The sequence below is a fragment of the Notolabrus celidotus genome, chromosome 5 (assembly GCF_009762535.1).
Source record: "Notolabrus celidotus isolate fNotCel1 chromosome 5, fNotCel1.pri, whole genome shotgun sequence".
In the NCBI taxonomy this organism is placed as follows: Eukaryota; Metazoa; Chordata; class Actinopteri; order Labriformes; family Labridae; genus Notolabrus; species Notolabrus celidotus.
The window spans coordinates 18,650,461-18,671,903 of NC_048276.1; the positions used below are offsets into that span (position 1 = coordinate 18,650,461).

General features: G+C 41.3%; 1 protein-coding gene across 1 annotated transcript in view; it reads left to right on the forward strand.

Annotated features, from left to right (window-relative positions):
* The window catches only part of abr (ABR activator of RhoGEF and GTPase), a 192,534-nt gene that overhangs the window by 13,758 nt on the left and 157,333 nt on the right, over window positions 1–21,443 (forward strand). Inside the window, exon 2 of the mRNA XM_034683606.1 lies at window positions 13,764–13,808. Coding sequence (XP_034539497.1) covers window positions 13,764–13,808 — 45 coding nt within the window. The remainder of the gene's footprint in view (window positions 1–13,763; window positions 13,809–21,443) is intronic.

A 21,443-nucleotide genomic window follows, 5' to 3' on the forward strand; every position in this document is an offset into this window, starting at 1 on the left:
ACAAATAGAGATCTCTCCAACCTATTTCCTGTCATGACAGTTGATTCTTATTATGCAGATTTCTGTTCGAGAGTTTATTTTTCAGAGGTGTTTATTTTAAATTATTTGATGTTTAAAAGAGGGACTTTGACATTATGTTTGACAGTTCTGTTATTGAACTGTACATCACCTCAGGTGTCTGCTTCAAACCACCACAAGAATTGGTTAGCAGGACGGATGTTACTTCAGTCCCTTGGCTCCACCTGCCAAATATCTCACTATCATAATACGTCAGCACCTGTGGAGGGGATATTTTGACCTCACTCTTTTACAATGAGAGGAGATAGAGGTGTGCCTTCCATATGAATTTACAGTCAGTCCCTAACAGAACAAATAAGTGTCAGTATGCAGACATAACCAAAAATTGTTGGAGCCCAAGTGTAAAAAAAGTAGCTTGCAACCCAAAAATAACAAAGCGGTGGTGTTGGTTCCTGAACATAAAGTAGTGTGGATACCTCAATCTAAAATAGGAGGGCGGGTACCTAAACCCAACAAAACAGACAAAACGTGGCACAAAAAGTGTTGGTTCTTAAACCAACAGTGTTTTTGGTTATACATTTAACAAAGTAGTGCAGGTACCTAAACCTAATAGATTGGCATGGTTACCTAAAGGCTGATTTATACTTCTGCGTCGAATCGACGGCGTAGCCTACGCCGTAGGTCCGCGTAGCTCCCGTACCTACGCAGAGGCCTACGCACGTAGCTGACGTGCACCTCCTCCAAAATGTAACTACGCGTAGAGCCGATGCGGACCGCAAGCTCTGTGATTGGTCCGCTCGACGGCTTTGTCTTTCCCGCATTCACAGCACTTCCGGGATCCCGGACATCGGCCACACATCGGCCGTGTATTTCATCTCCTCCTCTCTATTCTTCATGTAATCATGTCTGTATGATAAACAGCAACATGTATCAGCTGTAGATTAACATAACACGCTCTGAATCGATGTGGAAAAGTAAACAGAGATCGTAGCAGGACCGGAAGCAGGCGACCGGCTATCAGAGAGACCACACTGCCCTCAAGCGTTTCGGAGGAGAATTGCTGCGCGACACGGACACATCGACGCAGAAGTATGTGGGGCTCATGTCTGCGTCAGCCCCTGCAGCGTAGGGGCGACGCAGAAGTATAAATCAGCCTTAAACCTAACCCAGACCTAACTATGACCCTTTTGGGTGTTGTTAATTAAAACTCATCATTGAACCTACATAGCTGCAATTCCTCTACCTCTTCTGTATGAGTAAGGGGGAAGTATGATCCAATGTCACATACTTTAAATCTATAACCCTTCAAAGTGAAGGCAGTCTAAGAATTTGTGGCCTCAAATCCATGAAACAAGGAAACTATTTCTGGTGTGACTTGTCTCAGTGTTACCTTGGTGATGGATGTGTTGTCAGGGTTGTGCAGGCAGGAAGACAGGATGTATCTGTGAACGAGGAGGAGGTGTTAGTTTTGCAGCATCATTGCTAGTTTATTAGTTTGATGCAGAAGTTGAAGATCTGCATGCACGCAGCAGAAGCATCGACCTGAGACCAATATCTGAACATAGTCTGGGACTCTTAGTATGTCAGGAGGCTCATGCACACAAACAAACAGGAAGGTCAGATCTGTTACCCAGTTTGCTTGTCACAGGTTCCTCCAAATCACATGAGACTGTTTAATCTTTCATAACAATAAACTGAAATAGATTAGGTAGAACCTGGTTACTTTAAAATACGTTATTAGGGGCTTTTTTTTCACCATACCAGGATTTCCAACAGTGCAGCCACAGGTGCAGAGACACTCAGTCTAGTCACTGTCCCCGTCCCCTCCTCCAATTTTATGATGCAACACTGTCCTCCTTTAGTCTGCTGTCGTCAGCAGCAGCCGCAATCATTAATTGTAGAACTGTGATGAGTCATTAGGAGGGGGGAAGTGCAAGACCAAATGCAGAATGGAGAATAGTATGCTGATTCATTAGTTAATGTGAAAATAATGTAACACCTCAGAAGGTGACATATTAAGCATGTGGTTTTATTGTTTCGAGTGTCAGAAGGTTTCACTGTTGTGGTTGCGCATGTTGAGATATAATGGTAGTGTTTCTCTAAAAGAGGTTTTTCTTCTTCTGTCCTACTGTCCTGTTCTGCGCTGTTGCTGTAATGTGAAACCAAGCGTCAAAAGTGAATTGTTATTATAACTCTACTTTGATCTATCTTTAAAGCTTACAAAGTATTTCTGGTACCTCATCACAACAAAGTAATGTTAGTTCTGTAACCCAGCACAAAAGTGTTGGTCCTTAAACTTTACAAAATATTGTTGACACCTAAATCAAAACCAGTAGTGTTGGTAGTTACATTTTACTCAGAGATGTTGTGCCTAAACATTGCTTAACCATGGAATTTTAGTACCTAAACCTAAGGGAATACTTTTGTTATAGTGTTGACAAAACGTAATCCTTAAAGCTAGGATTTGTAGTCACGGAAAACTAGCATGAATTTGAACGTAGCATTTCCTCAGGACTCTGTCTAACCCCTCCCCAAGCTCTTCCAAAGCGACTTCCCCGCTCACATGCACTAGCTGAAGTAATACTACTGTCAGCTAGAACAAAACTTAAATTTCTGTTTAGTTCATGGATCAAGGCTCATGATTTGGTAAATTATTCAGATTGACCCCCAAAAAAGAAGAGATATTGTTTTATTAACAGAAGCCATATTCATTACTGATAAGTTATTTTATAAAGACTATATCAATATAAATGAAACTTGATAAACAGGTGAATTACTTGAGTCAAATCAGGAATCAACTCAACTTTCAGTCATCTTCTCTGTGTGTTTGTGTCATCTTCTGTAGGTGCAATATATGTTTATATCAGCGGTTAGAGAAGCCGTCTGTTTCATTATTTCATCCAAAAATGTATTTTTTTATGGGGACTGTGCAGGTGTCACATTATTGCCACCAGTGTTTTCTGATGGAGCTCATAATGATGATCATCCCTCTTAGTGCAGCAGTTATTGGTCTTGCTATTTAAACACTGAAACCCGCGCCCCCCACTTCCCCTGACTCATGCACTCAGAGCATGTTGTGGTAAGGAACACAGACAGACAGGCACATTTCTTATGCTTGCATTAGTTTGAAACGGAGGCGAGTGCTTTTAGAAACAGTAATAGCTTGTCACACCTTGTCAATGTAGATGTTGATGATGAATTTTCCATCGATCTGCGTTCACACCAAGCGGCAACCTCCAGTCTCAAACTATGAAGCCAATGCGGAAGTGTTATAAACTGCAATTCATCAAGCATCCGCTTGAGGCTGGCTGCAGAAACACCGGAAACCACATAGACACCAATTCAAAAAAGACGATCTTTGCAGCATTAATAAACATGTTTACAGCCTGGTTCAAAAAAACGGCTTGGCTCTTCGTAGCTAATTTCAGCACACACTGTATGGGGGGGAATTTTTTCTAACGCGACAGTTCAGAAGAAATTAAGATTACAAGTTTTTGCCCAAATAAGGACATGACTGACTTGACTCTTGGACGGGAACCCATAGCTATTGGCTAGGAGGCTCAAACTCCGCCTCTTTACGTCACACTCTTCCTGGTTGAGTTTCGCATTTCCAATATGCCGCCACCTGGCTTCAAAACAGGGCCAGGAACAGATGGGTGACATCATGGATACTACGTCCATATTTTATACAGTCTATGGTTCACACGCAGTCTGAACTCTGTAATGCTGACCAACTGCGATAGGATACACAACCACAATCAGCCATGTTAAATCATTCCCATATCTCAATGATCAAAGCTCTCTTGAATTTTAAAGACTTTTGCATAACTTAGATTTCCATCTATCTGTTTCCTACGTATATAAAACTTAATGGCCTTGACATAGTTTTAAAGCATTGGGCTCCCTGAACTGTCGTACCAGTGGGTTTGACATATGATACTGCAGTACAAGCATGCTGCTGATAAACGGCAGACTGGATTTCATATTTAGCTGCATTTTCCTCCTCCGTCCTAACATCTCTTCCTTGCATCTCTGTTTGAAATCCTCTGTGAAGTGAGCTGAGACATGAGGAAATGACATAAGTGAAAGACGTGAGGAGACACAGTAGAGGAATGACAAGCACCTATTATTTCCTGTAAGAAAGCCCTCAGGGCCAACCTTTGAGAAAAGGGAGTTCACAGCCCAGCAGTGCTGGCCAGTCACAGCACTGAGGACACACTAACACACTGGCCTTTGTGCTTCTGTTTGAGTGTGTCCATTCCTAGAATCAACAAAGGCATAGACCACCTAGTGGGTGGTGATTCAGGACACAGCTATTCTAAAAAGGTCATCAAATGAAGAGGAGCAGAGAGGGGCTACAGGCTGGGAGGTGACAGTCATCCTCACAGAATGCTCTCCTCTCTTCATTCACCGACAGGAGTCCCTAGTAATGTTTCAATCGCTCTTGAGATGAGGCTGGTTAGGATTAACCTTCAGTTACTCACCCTATTTTTCCCTTATCAACAGAGACCGAACAAACAAATTAAACCGGCTATCCAAACTAGTGTTTCCTTCAGATAAGGTGAAGAGCTGGGATTTTACTCTGGGGGGCGTGTCAAAGTTCCAGTAAACACAACCTCATTTTGGATGGGAAATTCTTTCAGTTTAAATCAAGTGGAGATTAGAAGCTGCTAAAAGGGCGGCTGAGAGTGGTGGTTTTCCTGTCAGTTAACTGATTCAAACGGCTCTGCTGAATGAACAAACCACTGGTGTGTTTTAGATGAAAGTGAATTTATCTCAGTTGTTGAAAGCACTGAATGTGTTCGCCGCTAATAATGTGGCTCACACCTCAACAGTTTTTTATTTTTGACATTAAAATGAACTTCCTTTTTGTGTGAAATATGAGGAAAACACCAGCTTACTTCTGATTGGCTGACTTCAACGGCTGCCATGGAGACCCCAAGTGTGGTTTGTGTGGTATAGAGCCGAGGAGTGTGTGCATGTGTGTGTGTGCTGCATACCTCTTTAACACGCTGCCATAGAGTATACATGGCTGTATGGATTCACTGCTACCAATTCGTTTTTTAACCACTCCTACTTTGACTGGAACAGCGTCAGTTTGTATTTAATTAATAATTTCCCATCAAAACATCTGAGGTTGGTGGTTTCAAGTCTCAAAGATTTCATGATGTTGAACCCCACATTTACATAAACACACATTTATCTTCATTATTCCACTTTTCATGATAGCATTGATGTCAACTGTCACTACCTGCGTTTCCTTTGCAGCCCACCAACAACCCTCTTTCTCTTTGAACCTAGCTAGCTCAAAAACTGCTGCCAAATTTAGCAATTTCTCTTGTGAGCAACAACATTGCTAGAGGCTGCAGGTGAGAATAAGCACAGAAAACAGACACTGAAACGTAATCTCTGAGCCTTACCTTTAGCTTGATAAAGCTATAAATGCTACCAACCTATTTAGCTGACAAGGCAAGGCAGATTGTTTCTATGCTAGCTCTAGTGACAACAGAAAACATATATTATGCAGTTGTTTGTATCTCTGGGAAATATTCACATTGAAAACATGAACGGTACCTCTAAATTAAATGTCTCTTCACTCTTGATGCTAGGGGTGAGTTTTGCCAAGAACCTCACAATACAATACGCATCACGATACTTGGGTCACAATACTATAGTATCACGATATCACAATATTGTGATATATTGTGATATTCTACACAGTAAACTAAGAAGAAATAGGGATGGTGTATATGTAAATCACACAATATTACTCAGAACTGAAAGGACAAATGAAGTCAAAAGTATTTGATTGAAAACAACTTTTCCACTTTATTGTTTTTTAAATACTGAAGTTGTATTTTAGTTCCAACTCGGCTAAAATATTAATTTTTATTATTACAAAAATATCGATATTAAGAGTTGAAATATCAATATATTGGAGGTCAAAGTATCGCAATATATTGCTGTATCAATCATTTTTCACACTTCTACTTGATGCTGATAAATGAACTTATCTTAAGGCCCTGCATAGCTAGGTAACAAGCTAGCTAGCTAGGCAGCACCTATAACTCTGATAAACAAGACAGAAGCAGTTTGATTGATGACTCAGAAGAACATTACATTTCCACATTATTTTTTGGCACTATTCAATTCAAAAAAGCTAGCTCTAGTTTACACTACTTAGCTAGCTTACACTTATCCCGGAGCTCCTGTGAACTTACTCACTTACAGGAGCTAACTTAACATGAGGTATTATTAAGACCTAGATAGATGGCACCTATTCAATCTAATTAGTATCGCTCATCCAATATATACACCAAAACGTTTTCAGCTTACAAGTTTACTTATGGACAATCTTGCTCATGGATAATGCTAGGTGATGGCTCACACTTTCTCATGCTGTACGGGTATCACTTTTTTTACTGGGGGCCTGTTGGGATATATTTAAGCTGTAATACTGTAAGTAGCCAATGGGCAGAATTTGGCAACTCTGTAAAAAGATAGTGAATATCGCTTTCTCTTTTAATTGATTTTGAAATAAGAAAAGTAGGCCAGTGTTTCAGTCATTCGTCAGACATGTAGCATAGCAGACTCTTTAACTTAATTCAGGTCATTGACCAGGGGTAAGAGCTGGGCATGTGACAAACAAGAGAGCTGTTAGCTGTAGCAGAGAAACATGTTGACATGTTTCTAATAGTATGCAGTATTTAGGTCAGTCACTTGTTGCAGCTGAATGCAGTTGTTGAGGAGATGGAGGCAGAAGTTAGTGGTCAACATGTGCCGAGTCAGCTGCTCAGCTGTTTCATGGTTCCATGGGAATACAAAGACTCATGTTGACATTTAAATACGAGGTCCTGATGCTTTAATAGAGGCAAACTGCAGATAAGATTCATGATTATATGATGATTAACTCTTGTCTGAAGTAATCTTACAGCTTACAGCCCATTAAACACTACCAGAATCTCAGTCTATATCATGGTTGCAAATTTAGTCTCCTCCTGTCTGACGTTTTTTCTCACTGTGACAGTGTTACCTCTTTAAATGGCAGCCTCATTCAGAGCTGAGGTAAAGGATTTTCATGGCCTGCCTCTGATGGACCATCACCTCTATTAAAGAGACTTGGCGAGGACTTAAAGCTTTAATAACTTTCCCAGCAGGAGATGTTCTCAAGAACTGACTCTCTTATCACCCTGAACACAAAGGTATTCTCTCTCAGCGCTACAGGACATAAACTCCAGGGAGTTGATGAAACGATGGCTCTCACCCAAATGTTGTGGTTTTAAACACCTGTGCTGAGAACAGAGGCATTCAGAGTAACAGTACTTGAGGATGTCCTTTACTGCAGTCATCACTTTTACTTCTTTCAGTTTGAAAAAGGAAAATGGTGAACATATTAAGTTATGAGTTGAAAGTTTTACACAAGAAGCATAATAGAAACCACTTTTGAATATTACATGATAGTATAATTATAGTGTAAGACAACTGACTTGGCAAAACGTGGTCACTTGTTATCTTAAAGGAAAGGAGAGTTAGAGTTTCAGGTCACATGAGCTCTTTGTGGGGGTATTGAGTGTCACTGTGCTGATCACATTTGGAAACCCTAGCTACACCAGGTCTGCAGGTGGAGGGTTAAAGGTATAGACATTGCATCATACTTAGAGGGAGATCCGTCAAATAGAAAGTTGTGTCTTCTTTGCATCCTGCTCAATCTGTTTCAGTGTCAGCAGAACACAGGACATGGTGTCACCCATCCCTCGTGCCAAATTGGTGGTGAGCACTGAGCACCTAAAGCGGGTGTTTAAATTGACTTTTCAAGAACAAGAAGGAGAGGGCACATCATCAGTTAAGTGTAGCTCTAGATCAGTGGATGCTTCGGCCTTGAAACAGTAGACACCCTTCATAGAGGTGGCCAGTTCCTCAGCAGCATGTTCCCATGATGCTGTATGTGGTCCTCAGCGACCATCAGAGTCTGGTCTAATGATATTAGATTTATGAGTGGAGATTGGCCGCTGGCTGATATCCACCACCACTCTCCACTTGCGGGTCATGCTGAGGTGTCTGGTTTCTTGTCTCCTGGGAGGATGTTTTCATCTTTCTTGACCATCTTGTTGTTGGGAAATCCGCCTACACAGGGCAGTCTGCTTACTCTTTGCTTATTATAGTCCTGCAGTTCCTTTATTTTGAAACATCCACATCAGGAAATGGTATGTTTACAGCAGCAAAAACTTAACAGGACTCGTTAAACTTAAAAAATAAAGGCGATGTGCGTGCTCATGTAAATATGCGTTCATTCTAACCCTAACCCTAACTCAGAACCAGCAGACTGAGGGACAGTTTTATCCACCAGGCAGTCAGGATGCTGAACTCTCTCCCTGTTTTGCCCCCTCTTCCCATAGTGCCCCCTTCACAGACTTAACCCGGTCACTGACGCTGAGGTCTGTGATCCTCAGGACTGAACACGCACACACTCACTTTGATTTTAAATTGCAATATAGCAAAGTTTTTGCACTGTTTCAAAACTGTATTTTATTATTTTTATTAGCTTGCTCTTTTTAATTTTAGCATATCTTTTTCTAGCTATGTCCTATGTTTATCTGTTGTTGTCCTTGCTAGGGTCTGAGAGAGAAACGTTATATCAAATCCTCTGTATGTCTGGTTTATACTACAGTTTTTGACAATAAAGAAGACTTTGAACTTTTGAATAAATGTGATCACACAACGATATAGGTTTCCAGCTGCAGCCTGTGTGTATGATGACTGTCCGCATAAAGGCTAACATAATTTTATAACAATACAATGATTTTCTCTCCTAAGGTAAGGTTTAGTGTCAGATAAATCAGCCTTGGATAACATGGCTGCAATAAAAGCACTAAACAGCCTCAAATTAATAAACACAAATACATTAAATAAACTTTTTTTTCTGTTTGTGAGGAGGAAAGAGTGGATCAGAATTTTGTTAAGAAGTTGAAATATTCATCTTTAATATTAAACATATTACTTTAATACTCTAAGCCTTGTTTACAGTATCACACACCATTACACAATTGATTAAAAAAGATTGACCCGTAAAAATAATAAGTAGCTGGCAGGTTTAGGAATCCGCAAGCATCAGTGACAGGTGGACAAAAAGTGAATGCCGGATGGAAAATATCATGATATATATCACCACAAATTTTCTTGAAATATCATGATATAATTTTGAGGCCATATCACCCCTTCTCTTGAGCACCTGATTGTGCTGCCAGGTGTGGCAGCCTTGCGTGAACCTGGTCTTGCATCCTGTCAGGATGTGCTTGTGACTAGCTGGTGATGGGCAGAGAGCAAAGGTTGGATCCTTGCCAAACCATTGCTGGAGATTCCTTGGTGATGGGAGCATGTTATGTGTAGCTCAGATAAGGATTCTTCTCCCCTAATGTGATCTCTCCCCTCTCTCTACCTCTTCCCAATGCCTTCAATGCCCCTGTTTGCCAAAAGGGACAGCTTTCACTCCTCTTGTCAGCGTACACTGACCACCAAGGTTCTGCGCTCTGATGTTGACGTCTTGTGACAAGCTTGTTCTCCTGCTGCCAGGCCTTAACCCCCTCTTCCAGCAACAGTGTTGTTGAACGTCTCTCTGGATAGATCACTCATGATCAGGGGCGTGTCCAGAACTTTTGAACCGGGGTGGCCCAACTGAGGCTCTCACATAGGCAGGGGTGGCCAGTGCATTTAAAAATAAATAACATTTACCCTCTCTGTCTTCACAACCTACTTTCATTAAAGTATTAAACAATTGTTATAGTCCCTTTGATTTAGAAAAAAAACATGACAAAGTGGCGTAAATCTTCTAAGCTTAATTCTTTAAGGACTTCAAAGTCCCATTTGAGGACACTAATAAAGAAATCTACTGTCAGCCTTTTAACTCATCCCAAATTATAGATTTTAACAGAAACCCCATCTCTGACAAGGCAAACAGCCAAACATGGTTTAGGATTTTGGGGTGGCCCCTGGGGTGGCCAATTGGATTTCAAGGGTTGCCAGTGCCGACCTTGGCCATCCTTCTGGACACTCCACTGCTCATTATTGCTTTCCAGCCACAAGTTCTTAGCAGATAAAATAAAGCACCATTGTTCAGTCAGAGGATTCAAATTTAGGCCCAACTGATTTCAAACCTTTCCCAAACTCTGCTTTCACTTCGTTGGATTCATCATATATTTATATTTTCATATAGAGGCTTTTATATATAACTATTAACTCTGTTGGCCTTTTCTTTCTCAAGATGCATGTTTATCACAGCCCCCACACTTAAGCAGACAACTGCTAGATCATTCTGTTGCTTTAATGTGTTGAGGTAGGTGGATGTGAAATAAGGATTTAAATGCTTTCCAGGGGCTATTCGACAGACACCATGGAATTTACTTTGATTTTATAATGTTTGTGCTGTAATAAAGAATGTCAAGCTGTGTTTAATCAGTGCAGAGTTGTTTTTGTTGTGAAGCAGAACTGTGAAGAAGGTGACAATGTGTGACATGGAAGTGGTTTTAACAAGGCTCCTTGGCCCAGAGTGTTATAGTTGCACTTGCACTCACAGTAAATCCATACATGAGGTAATTTATGTACTATCAAGCTTGAAATTATCTCATGTGGAGTAGAAAGAAGACCTGAGCTTATTCCTCCACAGTGCAGCTTTCACTTTGTTTTGCAGCGAGTCCCTCATAATTTGTATTTCTGTGAACTCTGTTTCGCTCCAGCGCTTCATTAGGCTTTTTGAAGCCACTCATATGGAAACACAGCTGTCTGTCCGTGTGTGTGTGTGTGTGTGTGTGTGTGTGTGTGTGTGTGTGTGTGTGTGTGTGTGTGTGTGTGTGTGTGTGTGTGTGTGTGTGTGTGTGTGTGTGTGTGTGTGTGTGTGTGTGTGTGTGTGTGTGCGCGAGCGCGCGCGCGCGCGCGTGCGTGCGTGCTGTTTTCTGGCCTGGTGACACAGTTAAACTGACTCTGATGTGTGTCATTCCCCTCCCTGTGTAGCTTCTGGCCTCACCTCTTCTGTGTCAAAACATATGCCTGTGGAGCTTCTTTTTTTCTCCCACAAATATTCACAATAGAAACTTGATTTCATTTTTCTGTTCCTTAAAATTGTTTGGGATTTTGACCTTTAAAAAAGACACAACAGTGATCAGACTTTCGATGGCTTCTGAAAGCTTCCACCTAAATCAGTATCACACGCCCTGGTAGTAGTTGTGACACACTGGCAGTGAGACCTCACCCTGACTGGAGGGGAAACTGGCTGTGTGGTTTATTGCTGAGATGGAAACAGCACCCTCATGTGGAAAACTGGAGCAACGACTAACAGGCAAAGATGTGTTTATTTTTATTCAGTAATGTTTCACTGTTTATTTTTTAATTTTCCATTAAGGGTTAAGGGGTTTATGGTTACAGTTTAGGTAAGGGGTGTCAAACTCATTTCAGTTCAGGGGCAACATACAGCCCGAGTTGATCTCAAGTGGGCCGGATCAGTAAAAACATAACATAATAACCCTATAAATTACGACAACTCCAAATGCTTCGCTTTGTTTTAGCACAAAGAAGGAAAATTACATTCTAAAAATTGTCACATTTAATGAACAATCTTTTTAAATAAACAGCTGTTGTATTTTTCTCCTGGATGAGTCTCATAGTCGGGCCAAATATGATATTCTTAAAGCGCTGAAACCTGCTGCGACCACACCAAGCACACAGGTTTCCCAGTCACCTGACACAGTAGTGCTAGTGTTAGTAGTGAAGCAGCGCTTACATGTATGGTAAGCACATGCACGATATGAGTCTCCTTCGAAAATAGTGGATCCAACGCTTCTACAAATACGTAAAGTTTAGTGTTGATTGGATCTTGAAGTGCTCTAAAAAGTCTATGAAACTCAACAAGATTATGCAAACTGCAAATAATCTTTTTCCCCCTCATAGAAAAATATTTTTTCACTTTGCAAAGTCACCCTGCGGGCCGGATTGGAACCTCTGGCGGGCTGGTTTTGGCCTGCAGGCCGTATGTTTGACACCCCTGGTTTAGGTTCTGAGATTTGTTTTAAGCCATGTTAAAATGTTTTTCTTAAGGAGAGCAGCAGATTCAGAGCTATTCCCATGTTTTAACTAAATGCGTTCAGGGACTGAGCTTACTTATTAAAGCCTTCTATTTCACTTTAAGGTAGAACTTTGATGAAAAATGTGCAATATTGATCCTAAACTTTGAAACAGTGACATAATTATTATTTTTTATTTCAGGGTCCCTTGTCTCTGGCCCAATCTCAATGTCCTCCCTAAGCCCTGAGCCCTTCTTGACTTTATTGACGTCCCCTGGAAAGTGATTGAGGGCAGGAGGCTGTAAGGGCTCAAAACCGATGAACTGGGAATGGGAAAGCACTTTGAGACTTATCATATAACCTGCATGACGTCACCGGCTCACCTTAGCGATATTAGGAATTTTTATTGCTCAATTTTTACTTTCCTCAATTTGAAGGCGCTTAAAGGATGACTGACTGCCATGTGATCCAGGCTCTTACAGTACAGACTGCTTAACCACACAATTTAAAACATATAAATAGGCTATATAACTACAAATATATAAATTATACTGTATACACATATCTGTGGAGATGAATAGATTAAGGCTGTTTTCTATATTTTTACCTACAGGCAAACTTTTTTACCTTTAAATTTCATTGCAACTTTCATGCTTCTTTTTTACTGTCACACTTTTTTAAATTTCATGTTACGGCATTCGTTTACCTTTCCATGCTCACGGGCTTCCCCTGGGAAACCCGTGTTTCACGTCACAATGCTATGAACTGTGGGTAATTCCCTTACGCAAAGTCTGCAAAAATGCCCACTTACGGAAAGGGGGCATAGAGGGCTCAAAAAGTCAGTGAGAGATCCCTCACACACTTGATGATTTGACAGTGGGACAGCCCTAAGCCCTCAAGGACTGAGCGGGAACGCACCTCAGAGTCAGTGAGTGGTTGAGGGTGGACATTGAGATTGGGCCTCTGTGAGTTTCGGCTCTCAAGTGATGTCCCTTTAACTGAGCAGGACTTTGGATTAATTACATGTTGTGCTTTTTATGTTTTTTATTTTAAAGGCTCCATTAACCATAAATGAACTGTCAACAGAAACATAACAGACCTTTGTTTTCATGGTATTGGAAACACATCCTGTTTGTCTGACATAGATAGGTGTCACCATTTAAGATAAAATAAGATAAGACACTTCTTTATTTGTCCCACAACGGGGAAATTCATGCAGTTACAGCAGCAAACAAGAAGGTGTGCAGTACAAGAATTTCAACAAGAATATATATAGAAAAGAAATGTTCATCAAAGATGACAGATTGGCCATAATTCTCCTGTCAGCCACCACCTCCACAGGGTCCAGGACTGAGCTGGCCTTCTTCACCAGTTAGTTCAGTCTTGCTCTCCTGTTGCTGTCCGCCCACAGCAGGTGAAATCCTTCCAATGTGGCGTTCATGTCCACTTCTCACGTAGATCAATTTAACTCTTACAGTTAATCATCTTTCAAGCATCTATAACACTATTTGGTGCCAAACAAAATGTAAGCATAACTGTACACCTATTTGTTTCCTATCCTCTACGCTCTGGAGGTAGAGCATACACCCTCACCAAGTTGGGGTGAGCTCTTAACCAAACAGGCTCCTCATCCTGGCTCTTTCTTCTGTCTTATGACTCTTTGCTTTGTTTTCTCTCATCCCTTTCCTCATTAAGGTGGAGGAATCAGGGGAGGTAGAGTGTACAGCATAACCTGTCAGGGTGAGCTCTAGAACCAAACAGGCTTCTGGTCCTGAGTCTGCCTTACCTGTCTTCCTTCCAACATTTCTCTAAAGACTCTTCTCTATATTTTCCTCTTTTCTTTTCTATTTTGGTGTGAGGGTATGATGGGAGGTGAAAGCTAGAAAGGAGAGGAGCTAATTCTGTGATGTAGGGGCTAGCTGTTGAGTCTTCCCAAGGTGTTGTCTGCCGAACTTAACAAAACACAGGTGAAGGGAGGTGCCCACTTGATTACCCTGGTGTTTTTCTGGCTCCTGCTGCTCATCTATCCTCATGTATCATCATTCTCTGGTGTTTGAGAGACATTAAGGGCAAGTCAGTGATTTTGTAACAGGTCAGTCTCACAAATAATAATAAGAAATGCATAATAATACATTTTATTTATATAGCGCTTTTCAGAAACTCAAAGACACTGTACAATTGTTAAAATCAATACAAGCAAGGAACAAGGAACACAAATCAAACAAAACAACAGTACAATCACAAGTTAAAAGCTAACTTAAAAAGTTGAGTTTTTAAAAGAGATTTGACTGTTGGAGGGTCAGAGCAGTTTTGGATATGAGAGGGGAGTGAGTTTCCAGAGGGTGGGGGCGGCTATGGAGAAGGCTGTGTCCCTGGCTCTGAGGTGGAGACAGGAGGTTGGCATGTGAGGAACGTAGGTTACTGGAAGGAGTGTGATGGTGGAGGAGGTCAGTGAGGTAGGAAGGGGCCTGGTGGTGGAGGGCTTTAAATTGTATGCGGTAGGGGACGGGGAGCCAATGAAGATGTTGGAGGACGGGGGTGATGTGGTCACGGGAGTGGGAGCAGTTGAGGAGGCGTGCAGCATAGTTCTGAATGCATTGCATTTTATGGAGGACTTTGGATGATGTGCCGTACAGGATGCTATTACAGTAATCTAAACGGGATGTGATGAATGCGTGGATAAGTGTTTCTGCAGCAGAGAAAGAGAGGAATGGACGGAGGCGGGCAATGTTTCGGAGGTGGAAGAAGGCCATTTTAGTGAGCTGGGTGACGTGGTGTTAAAAAGAAAGGTTGCTGTCAAAAATGATTCCAAGGTTACAGATGTGAGGTGCAGGAGATAGAGTCGAGTTATTTAAAGTGAGACTGAAATTTGGAATGGGATTTGTGAGGGACTTGGGGCCGATGATTATGAGGTCGGATTTGTCGTAGTTCAGTGATAAGAACTTTGTATGCATCCATGTTTTTATTTCAGAGAGGCAGTTAGCAATAGTGGAGTGTGTTACAAATAATATTTCTCTTCAGTAATGGAGTTCAATCAACCCCCTTTTAGCTTTATAGCAAACACTGAAGATCTTTACTCGAGCCACTTAACTTGTGTTGACAGAAACTGAACACTAGAGTGCACTGGTTCTTTATTTGGACATGCTCCTAAAGTTCTCTCTGTCCATCTTATTATTGAGGTGCGCCTTTGTGTGTTGTCTTTGTAACCTCACGGCGGCTTTGCAGTTATGTGGCAGACACTTGAGGGGTTAGATGAGAAAGTAATCTGAGGGCTGGAAACACAGGGATTTGTGTTTATTGACACAACTATTTGCTCTGTGCTGGTTTCCAAAATGCAAGACAAGCAAAAGGAAAAAGAAAAAACTCAGCTCATCTGTACACAGAAAAAACAATAATGATGAGAAAGCAGCATGAATAACACATGAGGTGTTTTAAAGTGTGTGAGCACATTTGTGTGTGTTGGAGGGGCAAGTCTGCTTATCTGGTGTCTGTCCAATCACAGCATGATTCAGATGATTTCCACATTGACCTCAATAGATCAAAGTGAATTCAGCTGGCACAGGATGAATACTCTCTCTCTCTTTCTCTCTCTTTCTCTCTCTCTGTCTCTCTCTCTTTCCCTTGCTCTCTCATTCATAAACACAAACTCACACACTGAGTCCTCGCTCTCTTTGTCCCCTGCTCTGTCTTTCTCCTCGACACAAACAGTCAGTGCGATGTGTTTGAGGAAGCTCTATCTTCTCATAAATCAGCGGCTGGTTTAATATAGAAACAGCAGACAGGCACACACAGATATGTGCTGGTGGTCGGCTAGATGGGGTCGTTCGACATAATTGGATGCTGAAGGAGTTAAGGGGGGAGATCCAGGGCAAACGAGGTGAGAGGAGCTCTCGCCTGCCAGAGCACAAGCTGTGATGCACACTCCACCACCCACCCACTCACACAAGCGTTGTCAATCACACAGAGCCACTTAATGGTGAAGAGGTGTTGACAATTAAAGTCATGTCAGGAATAATCTTCTATCATCACACAGCTTTGTTTAATTCTTATCTCTGATTGTTTAATTATGACAGCACTTAGTCTTTCACAGAACACAAATAAAAGCTCCATGCGTCCTAGACTGTTGCCATGAAGCACAGACTCTGAAGTCCAATTATATAACACCACAGGAAGAATTGTTGTGAGTTTAACATCAGATTGCACATGAACAGATGAGGTTCAAAGACACTTAAAGTTGGATGACGAAGAAATTAAAACAATGGCGTTTTGATGGACGAAACTGTCAAAATTTGTGGACAGAAAACTTCTTTTAGGAGCAGCTGACATTTGTAGTGTCCCATTCTTCTTCTTCCCTCAACTGATCATCACTGACAGTGTTGACTTTATTGTGAGTTATAACACCTCCAAGGTCCTTTGAGGAAATCGTCACTGATTTTGAAATAATCTCACTCTTATAATGATTTTTGTTCGTGTGTAGTAAAATGAGATTATCAGCACAAAAGTGGTTATTCCTTATTCAGAATTTGAGTGCCTGTGTTTGGGTAGGATTTTACAAGAAAAAGCTAAGTCAATATTCGGCACTCACCCAGGGGTGTCTCTGTATAGAGCTCCATTGGTAAAGTTTGGCAGTGAGAGGTGTCAGAGTGAGAGTCTTTTTTCTCTAGATAATTTTCTTTTTACATAATGTTTTGTACTTATGGCTGATACTGGAGCGGATTTTTAAAAAGACATATTCATGTTGAAGTTCTGCTTTAAGGGGGAAACTCTACAACCAAGGCTTCGCTTGGTAAAAGTGATGGGACACAGGAGCACACATCATAACCAACTGGCAACCTCCGGTCTCAAACTATGAAGCCCATGCAGAAGTGTTATAAACTGCAATTCATTGAGAATCCGCTTGAGGCTGACTGCAGAAACACCGGAAACCACATACACACCAATTCAAAAAAGACGATCTTTACAGCATTAATAAAGATGTTTACATTCTGGTTAAAAAAAACAGCTTGGCTCTACTTAGCTAATTTCTCTATCGGCACACACTGTACGAGGGGTGAATTTTTTTCTAATGCGATGGTTCAGAAGATATTAAGATTACAAGTTTTTGCCAAATAAGGACATGACTGACTTGACTCCCAGACGGGAACACAGCTGTTGGCTAGGAGGCTCAAACTCCACCACTTTACGTCACACTCTGCCTAGTTGAGTTTTGCATTTCCAATATGGCTGCCGCCGTCGATTGGCTTCAAAACAGCGCTCAGGAACAGATGGGTGACGTCACGGATACTACGTCCATTAATTATACAGTCTATGATCATAACTTAGGCTGTGACAGGTAAGATACATTTGGTCGCCTCTTGAAAGCAAACTTGACCATTAGAGAGCAGACACATTAGGACAGTTCCAACCAATTATTTACATTATAATCCTCTGATCACACACTACATGACTCCATAAGACCACTACACCACATACTTCATGTTTGTGATAATGATTTCACAGTGATGTGAGATCTCACACAATCTCAAGTGATTACACGTGATTAGAGAATACAAACAAACATGGAGGACAACTGACATCACCAGCTGGCTGTCTTGGTGTGCAAAACAAGCTGGTCTTCATTTTCAATATTCCATTTGGCTCGGGGGACCGTTGTGTTTATGTTTGCTGCCCTGTTTGTGAGCTGCAAAAGTATACAACATTCAGTTGGGGATGCTTCCCAGCCGACTCCTCTCATTGGTTATTGCTGATATTCTGTCAGAGGTGGTCTGATTTTTAAATTGTAAATATCGAAAGTGTTTGAAAATTATGATCCCAGATGCAACTCCAACCGTAGAACATAATAGACTTTTGTGTTTAAGCAAAATTTACTCAGCAAAATAATTTTTAAAGGACAATTTTGAGCCAAAGTATTGGTTTCTTTCACAAGTAGCCATGTGGATGACCTACAGTGAGTGGGCTGTTATAGCTCTTTGTGTCCTGCATCATCCTGTAAGAATTGAAGGGAGACAACCAGCAGCCATTATTTGACAGAAAGAAGTTTCAGTGATTATGACAAACTATTACAACCCGTTTGTGCAGTTGGGATGAGAACAAAACCACTGGGACTTCTCACATCATTTCCCTGAAGGAGAAAAACTAGCAGACAATCACAGACAATACAAAGAAATGCCCTAGATGATTCCAGGCATTCCCTTTTAACAAGCAGACGGTCATCATGAGTGCACTCCAGGCTTTTTAATAATGCATAGTCATCACTCGTCCCTGCTGCCATCTCCGTACAACCCCCAAAACAAAGGGAGGAGTCTGAAAGCGCAGCTAGAGAATATGGACATCATCTTTAACACAAGCAGGGCAATGCAAATACTAATAGACTTATAAAAAGAACAAGGTTTCTAACAGCTCTAATGACCTGTTAGAACTGATTGTCACGTGTTAGCATGCTGATGCTACCATTTAGTCCAAAGTCGGGGGTTGTGAGGGACCCGGATGTAAACAAGCAGAGATGAAGGATGGCCTCTCGTAGCGGGGCGTGGTTTGGCATTATTTGATATAGAAAATTGGAGATAAAGTTCTATGTTGACTGTGTCTGGTTAAATTAACATATAACCAGTCCACAAGAGCAATAGCTAACCAGCACAGGTATGTGGACATTAACCTGCAGTGAAGACTGAAGGCTGGTGGTGCTAGCTCTGCTACCTTTAGCCACACTCTACAAACCAAATTGACATTGTTTACCCACAGACTTCTTGATCCTATGTTTAGCCATGTTGAATAAATTGAACTCAACCTTTTGTCTAGTCTGTTAGTAAGAATTTAGATTTCTGGTCAAACAACTCGGAAATGAGTTTTTTCAGAACATCCCTAGTTCAAAGCATGATGTGTTCCCACTGAAAAAAATGGCCCACAGTCTTCTGAATAGAGTTGCAAAATTCCGTGAATTTTCAAAGTTGGAAACTTTCCATGGGAATGAACGGGAATAAACCAGGAATTTACTAAATTGAAGGTTGGCTCTTAATTGGGAACTTAAATCAATTTGCGGAAAATATATTTTAGCATGATTCATGGAAGTACAGTTGACTATCTATGCTATTCCTCCATCACATGCACATAGCACACTGCTTACTGGAGGGCTTTTGAGACCACGACCCCTACATGCACTTTTTATTTGCATGTTGAACGGGACTTTTTTGGGATTGCATTCTTGTTCACATTTGAATGAGTTAGGTCGGGGGGATGAGTAATATTTAACTCAACATTCATATTTTGGTATTCAATGAAAAAATTGATTGTTTCCATAAAATATTTAACACTTGATAAAGTTCCACTTACAAATAAATCAGTTTTAATGGTATTAATTTGGAAGGATGTCTGCTTATAAAAAAAACCCAAATATTTATTCTTGGATATGATACCTTTCCAGTTAATTCCCATAAATTCCCATAATTTCCAATTTGGAATATTTCCAAAATTCCCCAGCTTAACTTCCCATGGAAATTTACCAGAAATTTTCCACCCCTTTGCAACCCTACTTCTGTAAGATAATTTTTTTTTTTGTGTGCCAAATTTGTACCTGTGACATTTTTAACAGTCAAAATGTATTCGCCCCTCCAGTGTCTTTATTACCTCCTCTCTCCTTGCCAGGACTAATTTCATTTAACCTAAATAATTTGTATTTCTGTGAACTCTGTTTCGCTCCAGCGCTTCATTAGGCTTTTTGAAGCCACTCTTATGGAAACACAGCTGTCTGTCCGTGCGTGTGCGTGTGCGTGTGCATGTGTGTGTGTGTGTGTGTGTGTGTGTGTGTGTGTGTGCAAAAACCTGCTCTCTCAGGCTCTCATGTACACACTCACATACACACACACCACTGAAAACACTGGATGTTGGGGAAGGGGGGGGGGGGGGGGGGGGTTTGTTCAACAGCAGGTTGGTAAAAAGGGCAGATAAAGCTTTTAACGTCTCCAGTTAACTTATTCTTACGAACCAACGAGCTGGCACCAGATACACATCTGCGTTCTTGCTGCCAACCCTCTACGGGTGGTGTCCCCCCGAGAAGGAGCGGGTTGGTGACTGGAAAATTAGTTCAATCAACAGACCGCCCCTCACACCCCAATTATCCCCCAGGCCTGAGGTTAAAATTGAAATGTTGGGGTGGAAGAGTAGGTGTGTGTGTGTATGTGTGTAGGGGGGAGGGGGGTAGAGTTGGGAGGGGGTCAGGGGTATCTGGGTAGAACAGAGGGGCTGGAGGGATGGGAAAAGGCTGGGTGGCACTTTGATTGGCTGGTGGACTGCTATGCTGCCTAATTACACAAACATGCACACACACACACACACACACACACACACACACACACACACACACACACACACACACACACACACACACACACACACACACACACACACATTGAATTGGTGTTGGCCACCATCTCCCTCTATTTTTTCTTGCCAAAAATAAAGAAATGGTCCATGAGACCAAAACCCTTTTTGTACCCAGCTGTAGTTAGTTTTTTTCTGCTGTAAAAATAAAGATTTTAAAATGGACTCTAAAGTGAGTCCATGACTTGCTGCAGCTTTGTTTTTCACTTCCCCCATGGAGGTCAGACGTGTCCTAATTAATTCTGTATACTCCTAGAAGTCCATAATGTTTTTATCCCATTCCAGTTTAACTGCATGTATGCTGCTTATAAACACCATCAAGATAAACCCCATTAAATAGTTTTCAGTAGAAATGGCGTAGTAGTTAATAGGCTTCCTTTGGGGGACCTTTAAATGTCTCTTTGTAAATCCTGAAAAGGCCTTTGGGCATCATGCAGAACAGTGTTGCTCACAGCGGGGTGACATGCATGATCAAAAGCTGGTATTGATTTTTGCCTTTTTGTGTGTTGGAGTCTGAAATTTGCTTAACTAGGTCAACTTGCATTGTTCTTTTGATATTGGTTTGTGTTACACCACCATTAGTTTGACACACACCAGTGGCGGCTGGTGTTATTTACTCTGGGTGGGGGCTATAATACAATCCATAAAACACCTACCAATGCTAAATCTGATATTGGGTTTGAAAAAGGAGGAAGGGGAAGTAAAATACAGGATCAGCATCACCACATGCCATTAACCAAGCCCTTGTAAACCAGCTGCTTGAAAACGACTGTGTGTAATTTCTCCCTCTGTCTGTTGGAATAATGTTTAATGTTGATTTTCTTCTGATCAGGTCAAAGCTCTTTAACTCTCAGCTTCTCCTGAAAGATCATCTCTCATATGCACACTTTATTTTTTTGCAAGCATCCACAAGAGGAGACTACACCGGCTGATTTTAGACTCCACCTTATCTGACACTCTTCTCTTGGAAAAGAAAAAAAAAATCCATGTAGACATTTA